This window comes from Nyctibius grandis, chromosome 10, assembly GCF_013368605.1.
Source record: "Nyctibius grandis isolate bNycGra1 chromosome 10, bNycGra1.pri, whole genome shotgun sequence".
NCBI lineage: Eukaryota > Metazoa > Chordata > Aves > Nyctibiiformes > Nyctibiidae > Nyctibius > Nyctibius grandis.
Window position 1 is genome coordinate 10,960,851 of NC_090667.1, and position 12,608 is coordinate 10,973,458.

Below are 12,608 nucleotides of genomic sequence, written 5' to 3' on the forward strand. Positions count from 1 at the left end.
GATGTACTTTATAGGAACAAGATACTTCCCTACAAAACCTTTGCAACTCATTATATAAGAGAGTCTTGTGGTTTGCTCTGCTGCTTCTGCTGTGCTATATCCTGGTGCTGCCTTTCCTATGCGAAGGAAAACATCCCTGGACACATGGGTCACTTTTTTTACCCCAGCTGAGCTAAGCTTAGCCAGAATGGTGGAAGGAAAATAAGGGGATTTTAAACCAGCCTTTAACCTTTCTGCTATCTCTGCCTAGAGCCTGCCTGAAATCTGATGTGTTACGGCTTCACTAATGCTGTAACTTAGGCTCAGGTACAATTAGATGAGAAAAGCCATGCTTCCAGTGTCAAACCTCCTACTCAGGTCTCCAGTGAGATGTTTGTATCATCAGCTAATGGTATTCTACTCGGGAGTAACGAACCCTTTAACGGGTACTCTCCAGTGGGCAATTCCTTTGTTTTAAAAACTTCATGTCACTGCTGAAGTGTAAAAGCTCTAGAAGGTAAAGGAGAGTGTCTTTTGGTTTTTGAAGGATTTGGGGTTGTAAGGCTCCGCAGTGCTCTGCTGTGGCTAGGGCATTGCGATTGCATCGCAGCGAACTCCAGTTCTCCAAGGGTTCTGCAGGCTGGGACATGCAGCAGAGCTGAGCGAGTACAGGGTTTTTAGGAAGCCGTCCCTTTGTTCTTTTGTTACCCGTTATCAAATTTGTTTCATAACAAAGGCTTCCTCAGCTTGGGGGTTTTGTGTGTGTTAATACTGGTAATATGATTTAAATATTCTGATGATTCATTTTCAGTCCAGAGAGCTGAATCAGCCATGTAGAACACAACTTGCTTCTTCCAAACCGCTACCTTTTCCATCCTTTCTCATCATTTCTATAAGATGATTCATGCTCCTCTTGTATTTACCATCTGAGAATGTGCCCGATTTCTTTAGCTAATTTCACTTCTTCTTCCTCTTTTTCAAGGAAAAAAAAAGGAGTGCTGAGGAAAGCAAAGTGATTGCTGATCGATGTGACATATCCCACCGGTGGACCTGGCATGTGACCTAAACCTGAACTGGACAGAGAGGAAAAAGAGGGGAAAAAACACCTTGAATTACTAAATTGATCAGAGCTCAAACTGTGAAATTCAGCCCCTGGCTTACATTTCTCATGTTTTTGAAATTCTGGATGTTCAAGTAGGGGGTTGTGTTCAAATGTAACCCAGTATAATGATCTTATTTTTGCTTATTTGAAAGAAGTCCCTTATTTTATTTAGTTATTCAATTCTAATTTGTTTTCTCTGAAGCCTGACTATGGTTGTGACTGGCTCAACCAATTAACTGGTGGGTGGGGTTAAGTATTGATTTACCTGATTACACGGAGAGCTCTTTGTTCTCGGAGATGACCATAAGATATATAAGAAGATAAGGAAACCTTTATGGCAGGCCTTGGGAAAACACCTGGACTCTTGTCCCCGCTTTCCATCTGAGACACTGTGCTTCTCAGCGTAACCTTGGGGTAATCAGATCAGTTTTAAAATCGGAGAGCGTCTCTGCCTTCCCTCTATTGCTGCCAGTGCAGCCCCTTGCCAGACCCAGGGCTCTGTGGCTGCTGCCCCAGGTCGGGGCTCGGCAGGGTCCCCGTCCACACAAAGCTGTGACCATCGTGGGGCTCTCTGGCTGCTCATGCCGTCCAGGAGCTGCCACACTTGAAGAAATGTCTCCTCCAGCTTTCAACCCCTTCCATTTTAGGTCTCCCCTCAGCCTGCTGCTTTTATGGGATGCCTTCTCCCTATATTGGGAAGGGATTTTTTTACACCACAGCAGATGTAAAAAAATACTCTCTAAGAAGTGTATTCATGCGAGCATCCCTTTGGCTGGGCCTCTACCTAAACAGAGCTCAGCATTTTGTTTGGCGGCCGAGGTGAAATCATGGCTTGTGACGGGCTCCAAGAGCCGCAGGGCGTCTGGCCACGCGTGTGGCCACCCCCCAGGAGAAACGTCCCATGTTTGGGCAAATTCGTTGGAGCCAACGCTGCTGTATGACTTCACTCTTCATTCATCTCTGTCAAGAAACAGTTTGTCCAACGCTTTGGAGAAGGACAGCACGAACGCTTGCTAGACTCACCTGAAGTTTTCACAGCAAGGCAATGAAATCAGCTCAACGCTGAGTTTTATCAAGTCAAATGGGGCATGAGCAACGCTGGCAAGTCACGGGTGGCCATGACAAGGCATTTCATGGACAAAGAAATGGGTGGTTAGATCCCTCTCCTGGATATTACACCCTGTCCCACTCAAGGTGACACTCAGAGGACACTACACTGTGAGTCACTCTGCCCCGTATGTTCTCATATACTTCTAAAAACACCACAGTGGGCCAAAGTTTGGCTTTTTCCACAGCCTAAAGCTTTTCATATTCAAAACAGTCAAGTGTTATTCTCTCCTATGAGTAATACTGTGTTTTCACTAACCGCTATTACACACAAACATCACCTCACTCTATCACATGAGAGAATCCTGTCATATTGCAAATATTTTAACAAACTACATAGCAGAAAATGAATAAGCGGTTCTGTATTTACCGATATGGGGGTATTTTTGAACAGTTACAAATGAAGTACAAAGATTGGCTGTAAACACCTTGGAAGCTCATACTAAGAAAGCACAGAAAAAGGTACATCCATAACAAAGGGACTCAGATGCAGCATGTGCAGTGTAATATCCACTGGAATTTATTTGTGCTTTGCTTCCCTTAGAAGTTTCTTTATTTTTTTGCATCTCCTCTTATGAAGTGTCACTCTTGGGTCTCCACACTGAGTTACTCCATAGTCCAAAAATGTGGGAATCATGGCTTTTGCTAACAGAAACCTCACATTATTTCAGACCGTTTACAGTTGCTTTTGCTGTTACATCCTCCCCTTCTGTCGCCTCAGCAAACAACCCCTTTCAATGCCATTAGATGGTGAGACAAATTTAGACCTGGTGGATGGCAGAAATGGGACAGATGAGCAGCGTGAGTACACCGGGGGGGGACCTGCCTCCTGTGTCCTTGATTCCTGCATGTAGCACAGGACTGCAGGAGGAGGCAGAAGTACCTTTCCATCACCTCTGCAGCTTTCAGCCCTGACAGTCCTGAATTATTCCAAGCTGCCTACATCCGCCTAAAGTTATTCTTGAGTTGGGAGCAGTTAGTATGTGCGGGGACTCCAAGCATGAAACTCTCCCAGACAGGGTCTTTACGCTGGGGAAATCCCACGGTAGCTGGTTGCACTGGCTTTACAGACCCTCACACCCATGAGCTGGTGGGAAGAGATGTAGCTATAGGTAATGGAGAACAGGTTTGCGCTCCCTCCAGGACAGGTAACAAGGTGCCAGACTCCAGCTGTATCCCTCGCAGCTCTGCTCCATCCTAATGGGCACAAGCCAGAGTAATCCCAGGCTCAAAATCAGCACCTCTGCCCTTCTGTTGATTACTGTGTGCCATGTACGTTTATGAAGCCTTCATGTCTCTGTAAAGATACCATAGATTAGAGGAACAGAAGAAAAACTTGCAAATGGCCATGCCTCAGCAGCTCTTATCTCAATCTTTATGAAAGGTGACGGTTCTGGGAATGTGAAGCTCATACATAGTCACTGCGCCCACAAAACATCACATGACTAGCAATAAACCCAGCTCTCATATTTCTGGATAGGAGAGCACGCCTCTCCCTGCTTCTTAGTGTGAGATACGTCACTTGTTTTCTATTCAAATTCATCCTCCTCCCACAGAAGCCTTGCCTTGCCGTACTAGCCATTAGAGGATGTAATTGAGAAAATACACGTTCAAGCAGTAGGAAGAATAATTTCCCATAAGTATATTTTATTATATATCTAATACCTTTCATCTTGAAATATGAGAACTTCACAAATACAGTGATTTTATTGAATAAATACCCTTATGCCTAGTGCATGGCATGATTCATAGCAGATTAATAGAGGCAATTAAATGTAAGATTAAATTGCCTAAACCATTTGCCCTACTAAGATGATCCTAGTGCTGTGAACTGTATCAGTGCCACTAATTCCCAGAGATTTTCCTTTGGAGGCAGGTATTTAATGATTTTGAATATCAAATCTATGGTATCCCAGACTGGCTGTCTAATGCCTATAATCATGTTAAAACGCAGCACTAAGCAACTTGCCTGAGGCAGCTCGGTGAGTCACTGGAAGAGAAAGCAGAACTCCTGACTTGCATTAGCTGCTCAAGCAGACATGGAGCCACTTGCAAAATTACGATGGGGGACTGTCCGTGCTGCAGGCTTCTCAAATATCTTGAGTTTCAGGCCATGAGATGCCATGTGTCGGGCCCTGTGACAGGCACACACACATGTACGGGGTCATATGGTGCCAGGCGTGCTGCCTGGGCGCCTCGGGTCGTGTCACCGAGCGGCAGATGCGGAGCTGACGCGAGCCCCCAGCTGCAGCGTGGGTCTGGCTCCGGGGGCTGTCACATTTTGGAGCTGGCAGCGCGTGCCTTGCCTCCTGCGGCATCACGAAGCGATGGGGGGCTCATGGCTCTGCAATGAAAGTACAGCAGAGAAAGGCTCGTGGTGAGGAGCCTGGAGTCCAGGGAGTGACTATGAGGGTCCACGCGTGTGCAGGAAAGGCACCCACTGCTGCCAGCGCCTGCTGTCCCTCCACCCCTGCCCACAGCCCGGGGAGCAGGAGGCAGCGAGCAGCCCGGGGTGGGCAGGCAAGCAGTGAGCTGAGATTTCCTTAGGCAGGGCTGGGAGAAAGGGGCTTTCCTGATTCCTCAGTGTCCATCTGTATCCAGGATGTGTCCTCAGTCGAAATACCCAAGCTGCTACACCAGCTGTTTTCCACTCAGCAAGAAACAGTGATGCATTGGACGGGGCATACAGAAACAGGCCATACCAGGTTTCTCAGCCTGTCTCTCCAGGACTGAGACCCCAGCCCAGAGCTGGTTTTCGTGCTGTTGGGACCGACTCTTCTGCCTCCCCATTCCCCCACCTCATCAACTCCAACATGAAGAATCTGAGGCAGTCTGAGCTCAGCCAAAACCTGGCAAAAGGGTTAAATCTCAGGATTTAAATGCATAAAAAATAATGTTTTCATGGTAGTATGAGTCATCAGTAATTCTATATTGTTTGTATTCTGTTTATTGTAACCTTTCATCTGAATCCTTTTCTTTGTCTCCTTCCTTTCGTTCTTTCTCTTTCTTCCTTCTTTCTTTTTTCTTTCTTTTGCTCTTTCTCTCTTTATCTTTTTCTCTCTTTTTTCTTTCTCTCTTTCTCTCTTGCTCTCTCTCTTTCTCACTCTCCTGTCTTTTATTTTCCTTCCTTCCTTCCTTCCTTCCTTCCTTCCTTCCTTCCTTCCTTCCTTCCTTCCTTTTTCTTTGTCTCCCTCCCCCCCAATCTTTCCTTTCTTTTTCCTTCTGTTTCTTGTGAATCTCTGTCTCTGTAAAATCTGTCCAAATATTTACAAAAGGAAATGCTGGGTTGTGAAACTGAATTCGGAGAAAATGTTACACATGCTGAAGAAATGCATCCAGCACGGTTTCCAAATGTTCCCACATGCATTTTTGTTCTGTGTCTCAAGTGTTGAGGCTTGATCCTTCATATCTTTATTCAGACAAAACTTGTATCAAGGGCAGCGAGACCCAGGCTCACGTCAGGTCCAATGGTGCTGTAATTCTGGCTTCGCTGGAACAGTTCAGCACTGATTTTGGCCATGAGTGACTAGTTAAAAAGCCTGAATAACCAGGATTACTGGGTAACTGGTTTGTGCAATGGGCCAGTTCCAGGCCAGGGGTTATCTACACTTGTCACCAAGTTGCTAACAAATTGGCATCAGTGTCAGTCAATGCAGAAGCTGTCTGCAGCCCTCTATTACCCCCTGAGATAAACATCAACCAGGTTACACTGGGAGACCCGCGGCCTCTGGAGAAAGCGAGCCAGGTCTCCGGTTCCACTGAGACAAAGCCAGCACGCTCAGCTGTGACATGATGAAATTGCTGTACAGTCATTTTCCCAAGAAGTCCCTGATGCCACGAGTGAGGGCTCACACTCTTGGGGCTCTCGTGTTGTTATGGACTTGTACATGTTTTGGCAGAGCAACATGGGAACTGTTAAAGCACAGGGGATAAAGGGGACCGAATGCCGGCAGTGGGTCCCATCTGCTCAAATCAAAGCATCACCTCCCACCCCCACACATCGTGCTCTTGTTTCTATTATTACCTTTACAATGACATTGTGGCCCGAGTGCAAACATGGATTGTTTTGGAGGAAGGGGTTAATTTTGTATTTCCTGGCTTTTGTTAAAGCAGGAAATCTAACCCTTAAGAAAGTCATTCAGGTCAGAGTGAGCTCCGAAAAGCCACCTCAGCCCTGTTTTGTATTTTCCTTTCTTTCATTCTTATGGCAGGTTTATTTAAGAAAAGAAAACAAAAATAGAGTAAAGCAAGGAAATAGCTAGTCCAGGATTGTAAGTGATTAAGTACACACTGCCACATATGATTAATTCTTTTCTTCCTGATTTGCACTGGGTGTAAACAAGACCAGATTCAAAAGTCTCCTAATTACATAAGTCCATCGAAGAGCAATTATCATTGTTGTGGAGGTAAATTCCCTTTGCGCAAAGGCCTCAGCTGGATGTCTTCCCTGCACTGTCTCAGAGCAGCCAAGGTATCTGGCACACAGTGTCTGGCCCATATTTAATATTTGCATGATGCTGGTTAACATCACGAACTGGAAAGGTGGTTGTCATTTAGAGCACGTTCACACTTGGCTGTGAAGGTGTCAGACATGGTGATTTCTTTAAACTTGGGAAAAAATGAAGTTGCCAAACTAGGAAAAAGATAATCTCGGTCTTTTGTTTTCTGTGTGGGACACTGAGAAGAGTTTAGGGCAAGATAAAAGACTGTCAGCGGCATCAGGATGCCTGCGTCTGTGAGCCAGGGCTGGCTGATCCCACTAACAAGGCACTAGTGGCACAGCACCGTTAAAAATACTGCCTTCCATTAGAGCACTCAAGTCTCCCATCCCATGCCGCTGCTCCTGGAATGCACAAGGCTTTGGGCTGGTTGGAGGAGCTCAACACCCCGATCAAGTCCCCTGGGAGAAGGACATTCGCAGCTCCTAACCCCGCAGGGCTTCTCCGCTGTGGCTGCCTTGCCTCCCCTGTGCTCTTGCCAGGTGATGCCTTAAATTCCTTCCATATCACACTCCAAAGGAGTGAAGTGATTCCTGGGTACAAACCTACAGAAAGGTCAACATCTGAGGTCCATATGAAAACGAGGGCATTTTCTCTAGGAAAAGGTGATGAAGTCTTGTCTTGTGGCCATCTGCTCTACTGGTTTCTGCTGCAAAAAGCTGGAAAGGAATCGATCATTGATAAGTCCTGCTGTCATCTCCTTAGAAGAATCTGGGTAGGTCAGTGTTCAACAGATCACATGCAGGGTCACCAGAGCTTGGCCATGGCATGGTGTTGTCACAGCGATATCACGTCTTGCAAGGAGTTGGCTCAGGCAGGTCCGCTGCTGCCTGCTCCATGGCCCCTGCTCCCTGCCTGCCTCCCATGCACTCGTGGTGCAGAGGGACGTGTGTCACCCACCCAACTGCCGGGCCCCACGATTCACACCCAGTGATTCGCTGTGGACAGCTGTGGGGTCCCAGTAACAGAGTGGGTGATGGTGTGGTTGAACAGAGTAATTTCCCAGCCCTGAAGTCTACAAGCGTTTCTCTCACAATCTGTTTCCAGCCTGCTGTTAAAAGAACAACAACAAATAAATGGAATGAAAAGTGCAATCCCGTGTTTATTTTTAAGGAACATGTTGAAAAAACAGATTTGCTTTGAGGCTGCAGTTCTGGCAAAAACCCACTGCTCAGCAGAGCAGAGACAATCCTGCGATAAGTGGGTGAGCCGGAGCTGGCACTCGCCTGCCTGTGCTCTTCCCCATGTCCCCTCCTCCCGGCCACCCGTGAGAGCCTGGAAAGCTCTGGAGCTCTCGGCCAGATACGGAGCCCGGCTGGGTTTAGAAGAAGATCTGAAGTGGTTAAAGACTGGGCGACATCGGTGGGGTAGAAACTGGAAAGTCTGAGGACTGATGGCTGGCAGCCTGAGAGGCTGGTGGGGCAGGAGGGTGGGAGAGGAGCCCCGGGGCGAAGGGTGGATGGAGAGGTCTCCTGTGAAAGGAGCAGAAGGGAGAACAGAAAACTGCTGAAGGGCGAGGAAGGAGCAGCGCAGCTGGGGCCGGCAGCGCAGGGGGGGAGAGGAATCACTGGGAAAGGGCTGGGGGAAAAGGGCCAAAGCAGGAGGAGGTGCTGGGGGGCAGCGGTGGCTGGGGGCAGCGAGCAGCCAGGAGCCGGTGGGGCCCAGGAGCCATCACGAGGAGGCAGGGGAAGGGGAAGTGGAAGCAACACTGACTGGAAGCCCTGAGTAAGAAACACTCGAGTGTCTTGGTGGAAGCTGGTCGCCCACGGGGAAAAGAAAACTTTTGGGAAGCACTGATGCTCTACTGAGGGGGGGAAAAAAGAAAGCTCCCACTACGCCACTGCCAGTTACTGGGCAGCCCCAGCTTCTGGGGGTGTTTGCTGTGTGAAAAACGAACTTTGCATGGGCCACAGGTCTACTACAGTTTTTTTCCTTACACATAAAACATGATGGGAATGGCTTTCAGATATGTGTTTACATTACAAATATATATACAAATATATGTATACACATATATATTTATGTGTAGATATGTCTGTACATGTATATATGTCTATGCATGAATACAAATATATGTATGCGTATGCTTGTCTCTTTATATTTTATGAGAATATGCATGCCCGCACCCACGGCTCCTCATCCTCCCGCACTGCTGCTCCAGCAGCTTCCTGCCCCCAGCAGTGCTCGGATCTCTGTGGAAAAGGGGGGAGCGGGCGGTGTTGGGGGGGACGGAGAAAGACTGCCCCAGCCCCAGCCAGGCCCGGAGTCGTGGGGCAGGGGACAGGGACAGCCGGCAGTGAGGTGGCCCAGCCCCACGGCAACTGTGCTGGGAGCGGTGGGCTCAGGGGTGGGTGCATGTTTGAGGGGGTGTATATGTGTGTTTGTAGGTGTGTGTATGTCTGTGTACATGTGTGTGTTTATGGGTGTACCTGTGTACGTGTGTGCATGTATGGATGTGTATGTATATATGTATGTGCATGTATGAATGTGTATGCACATATACAGGTATGTTTATGTGTGGATTTATATATGTATGTATATGTGTGTCTGTAGGCAAGTGGATGCATGTATGTTGGCACCTGTATGTGTTTTTATGTGTATGTGTATATGTATGTGTGTGTAGGTAGGTGCTTGTGTGTGCATGTGTATGTCTATTTATATACGTGTATATATGTGTGTGTGTGTAGTACCCGAGTGTGTGTCCACGTCCATGTGTGTGCATGCGTGTATGTGTATGTACATACGCGTGCGCGGGTGCACACGGGGGGTGTATGTGCACGTACCCGGGTCCCTGCGCCTGCACGGGCGCGCGCGCGCGCTCCGCCGGCCCCGCGGCACATGACGTCATGCCGGCGGGGCTGGGCGCGCCCGTGCTGGCGCGCCGCCAGGTGACGTCTTCGCGGGCGCCCACGTGACGCGGCCCCATTGAGAAAACGCCGGCCCGGCGGCGCGGCCCTATATAAGGCGGGCGCGGGCATGTGGGGCCGGACTGGGTTGTGCGGTGCTGCCCTTCCGCGGGACACCGGCACCTCCGACACCGACCGCGCCTTCGTCCTCCCTCCTCCCGCGTTCCTTCCCTCGGCCGCAGCCGCCATGGTGAACCTGCGGGTGTGCGCGCTGGAGTGCGAGGCGCTGCGGGGGCTGCTGCAGGAGCGCGCCGCGCAGTGCCTCGTCCTCGACTGCCGCTCCTTCTTCTCCTTCAACGCCGCGCACATCCGCGGCTCCTGCAACGTCCGCCTCAGCACCATCGTCCGCCGCCGCGCCAAGGGCGCCCTGGCCCTGGAGCACGTCGTCCCCAACGAGGAGCTCCGCGCCCGCCTGCGCCAGGGGCTGATCCACACCGTGGTGCTGCTGGACGAGCGCAGCGCCGACCTGGAGCTGCCCAAGCGCGACAGCACGCTGCTGCTGGCCCTCGGCACCCTCTGCAGGGAGGCCCGCGGCGCCCGTGTCTGCTTCCTCAAGGGTGAGTGGCCCCGGCACCGCACCGGCCCCGCCGGAGGGGAAGGGGCGGGGGGCGCAGCCGGCCCGGCCGCGCTGCCCGCGGGGCTCCGCTCGCCCCCCGGCCGCGCAGCGCTCACCCGGCGCCTCTCTCTTCCCTCTGCCCCCGCAGGAGGTTACGAAGCTTTCTCGGCCGCCTGCTCCGAGCTCTGCACCAAGCCGGCCGCTCCCACCGGCCTCAGCCTGCCCCTGAGCGCCAGCAGCGCGCCCGGCAGCGCCGACTCGGGGTGCAGCTCCTGCGGGACCCCCCTCTACGACCAGGTGAGCGGGGACGGGCCGGGGGCGGTTGGGTACCATTGGGTGTGTGCGGGACCTGGGGGCGAGCGGGCGCTGCCGCTTCCGAGGGCCGGTGGAGGGGAGGCTGTTCGGAAACCACCGAGCGGAGTTAACCGGTTGTCTGTCCTTTCTCTTTCAGGGTGGGCCGGTGGAAATCCTGCCGTTTCTCTACTTGGGCAGCGCTTACCACGCCTCCCGAAAAGACATGCTGGATGCTTTGGGGATCACAGCGTTAATCAATGTCTCGGCGAACTGCCCCAACCACTTTGAAGGGCACTACCAGTATAAAAGCATCCCGGTGGAGGACAACCACAAGGCAGATATCAGCTCCTGGTTTAACGAGGCGATTGATTTCATAGGTAAATAAGTTCTCTTTACAGTCTGTTCTTTTTCTGGGGTGATGTACCCTGGGAAGTGATTTTTGAGTATTGTTTTCCTCAGTAAAACCTACATTTGAGATTGGGAAATTTCATTCCAATCGGGAGATACACTTGGGGAACATTTCCATTAATTTTATACTACTCAGAGGAATAATCTTAGCTTCACAAAGCTGTTTGAAATCTTGAATCAAGAGGCATTGGTCTTGCAGAAAAGAGCTAGTGAATTTAAGCGGATCAGTATTAAAGTAATCTTGCAAGAGTGCTAAAGTGACCTGGAGGAGCTATTAGTATAATTGGAATTGGAGCCCCGAATGAAAATAGCTAGACTGCTGGTTCCCTCAGGACAAAGGCTCTCTTTGTCTCAAAAGCACCGGGTGTACCTATTAGGATAAGGAAAGGATGGATTAAAGAAATGTAAAACAATAGCCTGTGCTTTCCTACCTCTGGAAGCAGTGGGACTTGTTTGCTAACTGTGTATTTTAATTTTTTCAGACTCTGTTAAAAATGATGGAGGAAGGGTATTTGTGCACTGCCAGGCTGGCATTTCCCGGTCAGCAACCATCTGCCTTGCCTATCTCATGAGGACCAACAGAGTCAAACTGGATGAAGCCTTTGAGTTTGTGAAGCAGAGAAGAAGCATCATCTCCCCAAACTTCAGCTTCATGGGGCAGCTGCTTCAGTTTGAGTCACAGGTCCTTGCCCCTAACTGCTCAGCAGAAGCTGCTAGCCCTGCTATGTCAGTATTGGACAGAGGAGCATCGACCACCACAGTCTTTAACTTTCCAGTCTCCATCCCTGTTCACACCTCGTCCAGTGCTTTAAGCTATCTTCAGAGCCCCATCACCACTTCCCCGAGCTGCTGAAAAGCAGGTGAAAATATGGGCAGAACTCAGACTTACTGTCTCAGAAGTGCAATAACTATGGGGACAGTGTCATCAGTCATTTGTGTTTTGTGGGGAACCATCCATGCGTCCCAGAACAGTGTCATACACGGAGAGGAGCTCACCTGATGCCCGACAACTAGGTGTTACTGATTTTTCTGCTGACTTTTAAAGCCAATATCGGGATGTCAACACAGAGATCAAAGGACACTGTCTCTTCCTGAGCTGTTCCTCCTTGTCTTCTGTCTGTCCTAAGCCTGTTCCATGTTTAATAGCATGCTCACCAGTATTCCCATTCCTGGACACTCTGAGCAACACTGATGCTGTCCCCTTTTATATGACAGTCCTATTTATTTATTTTTACATTAGTGCATTGTTTTTTGCCTTCACATACCTAAAGTTTCATTTCTAGAGAAACCAAATACCTCAGTATTTTTTGGTACTGTAATCCTGTGTGTATATATGTCAGCTTTTCTTGTTTCCCAAGCACTGACGTGAAAGCACCAGGCGAGTGCTTTTTTGAGTTGCCAAGGGTTGTATGTTTGCTGATTTATTTATGATGTGAAATAATATATTTCTTCTTATGAAGACATAGTTTTGTTACATGATTAACTTTTTTATACAAACAGAATAAATTATGATATTTCTATTGAGCTGCATGATACATTCTTTAAAATCTTGCATTTTACAGTCTCAAAAGTTGTGTGGAAGCTCCTAGGTGAAGAACTGTAAGCAATCTGAATTTGCAACACTGACTTCAGGGCTTGACTGAACTAGATAGAAAAATGGGTTTAAAAATCATAATTGACTAGAAACTACTGCTGCTTCTTAACCTGAGCTTTTGTTTGTCCCTATATAATTGTATGTGGTGGCAAAGAGCCAAGGC

General features: G+C 49.1%; 1 protein-coding gene across 2 annotated transcripts; it reads left to right on the forward strand.

Annotated features, from left to right (window-relative positions):
- The first annotated feature begins 9,663 nt into the window (after positions 1-9,663).
- Positions 9,664-12,375, forward strand: DUSP1 (dual specificity phosphatase 1). 2 transcript variants are annotated; one of them, XM_068408793.1, is made up of 4 exons: positions 9,664-10,150; positions 10,298-10,446; positions 10,601-10,820; positions 11,334-12,375. In XM_068408793.1, the coding sequence occupies exons 1-4, from the start codon at positions 9,664-9,666 to the stop codon at positions 11,702-11,704; spliced, it is 1,227 nt and encodes a 408-aa protein (XP_068264894.1). In that variant the 3' UTR covers positions 11,705-12,375. The 2 variants fall into 2 exon arrangements, with proteins under 2 accessions (XP_068264894.1, XP_068264893.1); XM_068408792.1 differs by having other exon boundaries at positions 9,664-10,446.
- The last annotated feature ends 233 nt before the right edge of the window (positions 12,376-12,608 follow it).